The 7497-nt window shown below is 29.5% G+C and overlaps 1 protein-coding gene across 6 annotated transcripts in view; it reads left to right on the forward strand.

Annotated features, from left to right (window-relative positions):
- The window catches only part of LOC108684757 (cGMP-dependent protein kinase, isozyme 1), a 13003-nt gene extending 6003 nt beyond the window's left edge, over positions 1 to 7000 (forward strand). For 3 of the 6 annotated variants that reach the window (XM_018189271.1, XM_018189254.1, XM_018189262.1), the window contains 12 exons: positions 1348 to 1520; positions 1629 to 1909; positions 2169 to 2311; positions 2453 to 2590; positions 3426 to 3604; positions 3694 to 3935; positions 4320 to 4643; positions 4953 to 5184; positions 5834 to 5940; positions 6069 to 6308; positions 6644 to 6710; positions 6846 to 7000. In XM_018189271.1, coding sequence (XP_018044760.1) covers positions 1392 to 1520; positions 1629 to 1909; positions 2169 to 2311; positions 2453 to 2590; positions 3426 to 3604; positions 3694 to 3935; positions 4320 to 4643; positions 4953 to 5184; positions 5834 to 5940; positions 6069 to 6308; positions 6644 to 6710; positions 6846 to 6941 — 2178 coding nt within the window. In that variant the 5' untranslated portion in view covers positions 1348 to 1391 and the 3' untranslated portion in view covers positions 6942 to 7000. Of the gene's footprint in view, positions 1 to 350; positions 731 to 1347; positions 1521 to 1628; positions 1910 to 2168; positions 2312 to 2452; positions 2591 to 3425; positions 3605 to 3693; positions 3936 to 4319; positions 4644 to 4952; positions 5185 to 5833; positions 5941 to 6068; positions 6309 to 6643; positions 6711 to 6845 lie in introns of all 6 variants that reach the window. The other 3 variants (XM_018189232.1, XM_018189237.1, XM_018189247.1) reach the window with 2 other exon arrangements.
- The last annotated feature ends 497 nt before the right edge of the window (positions 7001 to 7497 follow it).

Below are 7497 nucleotides of genomic sequence, written 5' to 3' on the forward strand. Positions count from 1 at the left end.
TATCTTGAAGAAACTTTTATCAATAATATCTGTAAAATCAAGTTTTCTAGGTACATTTATTTTAATTGAGATATACAAAAAAGAAAGAAACGAAATTATTATTGAAATTATTTTAGAACTCCTTTGAACAGAAGGAGTAAAATCTTCATGCTAAATCTATAAAATTTGTTTTGTACTGCATTTTATATATAAGAAATTAATTTATAAGAGTTACTACAAAGTAATAAGAAATATTAATGCAACACAAATACAAATTGCAAATTAATGATCGCAAGCTCATTTATTTATTCATTTATTATGACATTTACAATTTTGAAAACTTCAGCATATTATATAGCGCTTCTTTCCAGAAAAGTTGCCATAACTAAAAATCTTAACGAAAAGGAAAGGATGATCGGACTTGGTAAAGTGTCGAGAATATTCATCATGAGCATGTGCTAATGCATTATGACGTCAAGGCACAATATATCACGTGCACCAAACACCATTAGCATAAGCATGTGACTGCTGTGGTGACAATCGACTTTCGCAGCGAGACCGAGTCGTATAAAAAAAAAGAGCTGTGTGTCACAAAAAGTGGAGTAGTTATATGATGAGCGTAACGCGATCCGAACGAGTCGAAATGCTCGACGAAGAAATCGAATGCGGTCATGAGTGACCTCCGCGTGAAGTGATATTGAAGAATAATTATCCTGTTGAGAGCCACTATGAAGAAAGGAACGTGATATGAGTGAGTGACCGAAATAATTGTCCTAGCATTATGTTCCGCTCAATTATGACTATCAGCTTAATTAAACGTTCAACGCAGATGGAAAATAATTATTAGCCAGATATGTTGGATGTATCAAACGGAATAAAATTATACGTCATCTTAAATGTCAGAGATCAAATTAATTATCTCTTCATTAATTTGTTCATTTACTTAAATTGATTACCCTGCGCGAAAATAATTAGATCTTTGTGAGACTTGGAGTTTCGGCGAATTAACGAAGAAGAGAAAGAGAGAGAATTCTTCTAATGTTAAATATTACAGATGAAATAATTGTGAATAAAAATTACGTTGTGAATTAATTAACATGTCATCAGGGATGCAATTATATTAATAAACAAAGAAAATATTAAAATATTGCACAATTTTGCTACACATTATATAATATTTTGTAAAAACTTGTGCACATAAAAAGTGCATAAGAATTATTATGTTATATTACGAATTTCCAATGTATATATCTACATGTTTTTCTTATGTTTACAATGTAAATTTATATTTTTTTCTTTCTATCAAATAATACAATTACTAATGATGCTATGCTTAAAGTAAATATTAAAGGGACACATTTCTTTCAGGTGTTAAAAGAATTTGCTTTGGACATGCTTTGGACGAAGATAACATGAGGTTCTCATGCTTCCCGAGGGCCAACATCCTAACATTCCGCGGGCAGAGGGGTAGCATCAATCTCACCCCTCTGCCGGGCTACGAGGACTCCAATTTCACTATAGGCGTCGTACGTCTTATTAACGTAATTTATAAATAAATCACTTATCATTAAAAGAGGTATAATTTTATAAAAATCATCTTTCTAATTAAAAATTTTTTTTTATTAAAATATTACTTCAATCTCTATTAGATACGTCCGTTACCTGGTACCTTGCCTCCGATAACTGTAAATGGCACTGTTCCATCATCATCCGAATCATCCACATCACTCACGAAAGTCATAGTGTCGTCACCGCCGTCTGAGGCCAATTATGTCAATCACCTTTCATCACATCAAGAAGAATCTGGATTAGAAGATGCGGCTGCTGTGAACAATGGCGAACAACACGTAAATAATCCAAGAGGTGGCGTCATCGGAAGAACGCCAACGCCACCCTCGGCACCGACACCCGTATACGAGAAAGATGCCAGGTAACCAGAAAATAATAATGATAAATATTAATAAATTAATAATAATTTATAATATAATTTATGATAGCTAGCGTTGAAATTTATATATATTAATAATAATTAATAATAATTAATGAAAATAATGATATTCGAAGATTATAAGTTTTTAATTGTTTATTATGTAATTGTTTTCTAATTCGATATAGGTTTTATTTTATTTCATTCCTTTCGAAAAAATATAGAATATATATTATCGTTCTTTTTTTTTATTTACTTATAGGAGTGCCAGGCAAATTAAAAGAGCTATTTTGGAGAATGAATTTCTGGGTAATCTTGAAGAAAATCAGGTGGAGTCACTCGTTTCTGCTATGTATCCAAAACAAATTCTCGCTAATACTCAAGTTATCCGAGAGGGCGATATAGGTATAGCCTCTTTTTACGAAAACTTTATATATTATTATATAAATTCTAGAAATATATTAGTACACATCTACAGAACAATTACTAAATATTAATGTACGCAGTTATACATGTAAATTTTTTAAGCGTATTGTTTATTTACAGGCTCGCATTTGTACGTGTCGGCGGAAGGAGATTTTGACATTTACGAGGGGAACAAATTCCAAAGAAGTTTCGGACCAGGAGTTGCGTTTGGAGAAATTGCTTTATTATATAATACAAAAAGACTTCGATCTATTAGCGGTAAGTATAAAAAATGAATTAAAAAATCGACACATTTCTAAAAATTTTTTATACGTTTTAGGAAATATTTCTCAAAATTAAATACAAATATATTTAAGTTTATATAAATATTATAAAAAAAGAAATTTTTTAGGATAAGCTATATTTAGAAGATGTTTGGAAAATAATGATAAATCTTTTGCATAGGAACAGAATGGATTAAACTGAAAAAAAAAGTCCTATACCATATTGCAATTTTTGCAATAGTTAACAAGATATTAATTGCTAAAAATTGCTGAAAATTGGTCCTTAATAATTTTTTACTCAAATACTATCAATTTTACAGAAAAACTACAAGAGACGAAAATTATTTTCTTCTCATAGAACTCTACAATTTTTTTCAAAATTTTTTATCAACTTCTAGTACTGTATGTTCTCATTTTTACCAACATAAGAAAATATGGTATTAAAAAATTCTGAAAAAATTTTTTTTTAATTCTTAGAGCTTTATGAGAAGAAAATAAATAATTTTTATCTCTTGCAGTTTTTCTGTAAAGTTGATAGTATTTGAATAAAAAATTATTGGAGACCAATTTTCGATAATTTTTAGCAATTAATATCTTGTTAACTATTACGAAAATTGTAAAATGATAGAGAACTTTTAGTTTAGTCCATTCTGCCTCTATGCGAAAGATTTATCATTATTTTCCAAACACCTTGTATATTCAAATCTGTAATTTACAATATTATTAAACATATTATATATCATAGAAATTTAAAAAATTAGAAATTTTCTTGAGAACTAAAAAGTGCTAATGCTTTTAAATTAATACATGTGTCTAATTTTGTGTTTTAGTAAAGAAAGCTGGAAAAGTATGGGTTCTCGACAGATCAGTATTTTTAACTATAATGATGAGAACAGCTCAGGAACAACTGGAGGGCAACATCCGTTTCCTTCAACGCGTTTCCGTTCTTCAAAAACTTCCGGAACCCAAGGATCATGTGCTTGCGAAGATATCCGATCTTATAAGAGTAGTAAGTAAGAAGATATTTTAAAAGATACCATTCTGCTCGCCGCTTAGTTTATAATATGGCTTAAAAGAACGTTATAATAATGCTTGCAGGAATTTTTTCCGGCTGGAGCGAAAATACTGCGACAGGGCGAGAAGGGTGAAAAATTCTATATAATCAGTGGTGGCAACGTACGAATCACCAAAGACACCGAATATGGGGGTGAAGAAGAACTAGTAGTCCTCGGCAAAGGAGAGTATTTCGGCGAATTGGCTCTCTATGATGACGAGGGTGAACGACGTGCCAACGCGATCGCGCTTGCACCTGGTGTCGAATGCTTGACTCTGGACAGAACGTGAGTTCAATTAATACACGCGATATTTTATAATTAATAAATCTCTGAAGTCAAATTGGTTGTATGTCATCAAATTAAACAAATTAAAAAAATATAAGTTGCAAAAGCTATCTCAATTTCTATAACCGTAAATTATTTAATCTGAGATATCAGTCATTTACTTAAAACTGTAACATTTTTTTATCTTGATATTTTAAGATAAATTCATTTTAAAATAAATTTTAAAAATTAAGAAATTATCTCTTAAGATTGTTAACTATTATACAAAATTATTATTTTATTTTACAAAGAGACATTCATAATTAATCATGGACGACGATTTTAAGAATTTTTTTTTAAATACAAAATGTTAAAAAATATTACATAATTTGAAGAAATTGCCAGGTCATTTCTAAACTATCTGGGCAGTCTGGATGAGATTCGTAACAAGAACTGGTTAGCTGAATACGAAAAGCAAAAGCGTTCGTTGACTCCAAAGAAGTGGACTAACGAATATGCAAATTTAACCTTGATCGACCTTGAAACAAGGGGAACGTTAGGAGTTGGTGGATTCGGTCGTGTTGAATTGGTGACACTTAGATCCAATCCGAATAAGAGCTTCGCTCTGAAGAAACTCAAGAAGAAGGTCATGGTCGAGCAACAACAGCAAGAGCATGTGCTGAATGAGAAACATATTATGCAAGCATGCGATTCTCCTTTTATATGCAAGTAAGTTATCTTTCACTGAAATTTTATATTACAATGTACATCACGATTAACTTGTAATATTATGAAATTACCATTGCTGAAATAAAATATTTCAAATCAATATAAGATAAATATATTTTAATTTGTTTCTGTTTCTCAATTGTTGATAAACTGTAAAAACAACTAACATCATAAAATTTGTAATCGAGATTAATAAAAATATGTAAATAAAAAAATAATTGATACTAATAAATTTAAATCAAGTATAACAAAAGAATTTTTAAACAATATTAATTAGACCAAAATTAATATAATTTTGCATTTTTTAAGGCTTTATCAAACGTACAAAGATAGCAAATACGTTTATTTTCTTATGGAAGTATGTCTCGGTGGAGATGTTTGGACAACTCTTCAAAGGAGACGTCTTTTCGATGACGCCACTACACAGTTTATGGTGGGCTGTGTAGTAGAAGCCCTCGATCATCTTCATTCACTAAACATTGTTTATCGAGATCTCAAACCAGAAAATCTTATGCTCGACACACGTGGCTATTTAAAGTTGGTGAGACATTTGATTTTTAATTATAATAACTTAACTTTCAATTATGCGATTATTAAAGTTTCTTTGAAATATACATAGAGATTATTATAATCGGACCTCCTGCTAAAATATAAGGCGCAAAGAAGATTTTGCTGTCCCTCTTAATGTAATTTCTATTTATCAATCTTATGAATAACATAATCTTTAAAAAATTTTTTAAATATCTTTTTATAGAGGATGAAATTTAATCATGTAACTAGAACAGAAATCTGAAAGATAAAAATTTTGTTTACTATTGAAATTAATAGAGAAAATTTTCACGTTTCTGTTCTAGGAAAACGATATCCTGATGCTAAAATGATTTTGTACAGTATGTACTGAATGTAATGGTTCTGTATGTACTGAAAGATTTTAGTAGCATCAGGAAATAAACAATTATTCATTCCAACGGTTGGTGATGTACAGTACAAGTTTTGGAAAAAATTAAATCTAACAGAAGCGAGCATATGCAAATTGGTAAATGGAGAATTGATCCTTTTAAAAATTTAGCGCATTCTTTGTTAATGTTTTTTTATTGTGCTGTATATAATTTACACACCTGCCTACTGCAGCGAGCCCGATCGTGAGAATGAGAAATTCTACAAGAAAAAAAATTATCTCTCTTCCATAGGTGGACTTTGGTTTTAGTAAGAAAATTGGTCCGGCCAAAACGTGGACATTTGCCGGTACGCCAGAGTATGTCGCACCGGAAATTATTTTGAATAAAGGCCATGACAGGTAAGATATTTAAGATTTTTCTAACGTTCATTATAATTGTTAGATTGTTTCTATGTTTTTCCATATTATTGTCCTTGTATATTTTTTTATATGTTTTTTCCATCGCATTTAATTCTTCATTTTGTTAGAGCGGTGGATTATTGGGCTCTCGGTATTCTAACTCATGAGCTTCTCGTTGGTAAGCCGCCTTTCCGAGGATCCGATCATATGACGACTTATAACAATATTCTCAAGGGAATCGAAATGGTTAGTATACCAAACATCGTCAACAAAAACGCCAATAATCTCATCAAGAAATTACTCCGTTTGAATGCTTCCGAACGATTGGGTTACCAGCGAAACGGAATACAAGATATTCGCGATCACAAGTAAGTCATCAGAAAGATTTTACAAAGAAGAAAAAAATATTTATATCTTTAAAAACATTTCATGTCTAAATATTTTTGTGCAAAAAGCATTTTGTAGAAGATATTTTTTATTTTATAAAATAAGATGCTTTCTTCAATATAATATATAGTAAAATAGAAAAAAGATGGTAACATAGGTTTCCATTTTGTTTTCTTTGTGTAATTTTTAATTTCTTAGTTATACAAATATAATATAGTTATACATAATTACATATAATTTAGTTATACATAAATTTTAAGTAGCCTATGTTTTATTTTTTCCTTTATAATAATTTATATCTTTGTTCTTTTAATAGATGGTTTTCCGGATTTAACTGGCAAGCGCTTCAAAGATTGGCTCTACCGGCTCCCATTGTACCAACGGTACTTTTGCAAACTTTATACTTTTTATTAATAGAATTTGTAAATAAAACACATTTTCAATTTTTTTTATTTTTTATGCAAAAATTTTATTTAAAATTTGTATTAAAACCATCTATTTTATTTGGGAATTTCTAGGTACGACATCAACTCGATACACGAAACTTTGAAAGATATCCACCTGACCGCGATATTCCACCGGACGAATTTTCTGGCTGGGACATGGAATTCTGAGAATAAATTCTCTATGTAACACAGATAGATACATTACACATGTTTGTACTATCAAAAAATGCATTTGTTAACCATTTGTGTCTGTTATAGAAATATTAATTGTTATAGCTCTTTTATTATGTTGCCAAAATGTAATGACAAGGATTTTAAAATATCAACTCGATATATTTTTTGAGATGTAAAAATAGATAGACTGCATTGCTAGATTAAAACATTTGTTAATTAACAAAGTAACCTTTTTCAAAAAAAATTTTTACTTAACATTTCCGATTAGTTTTTTTATAAAATATTGCTACATAAAGTATTGTTTTCTTGAAATTATTCACGTATAAAATTCGTCGATTCATATAATCAATTAGATTACAATCAATTCTTTAGCTCTTTTAACTAATTGGTAAAAAATAATTTACTAATGTGAGAAATTAATTATTTCTTTATAAGCACTCACTAATATATTCCGGTGTATCTTAGTTATATAAATGAATATCCAGGAAAAAATGTTTTATATACATAAATTATATAAATGTTTTATTACATAAATTATATAAAATTATAT

The sequence above is a fragment of the Atta colombica genome, unplaced genomic scaffold (genome assembly GCF_001594045.1).
Source record: "Atta colombica isolate Treedump-2 unplaced genomic scaffold, Acol1.0 scaffold100, whole genome shotgun sequence".
Taxonomy (NCBI): Eukaryota; Metazoa; Arthropoda; class Insecta; order Hymenoptera; family Formicidae; genus Atta; species Atta colombica.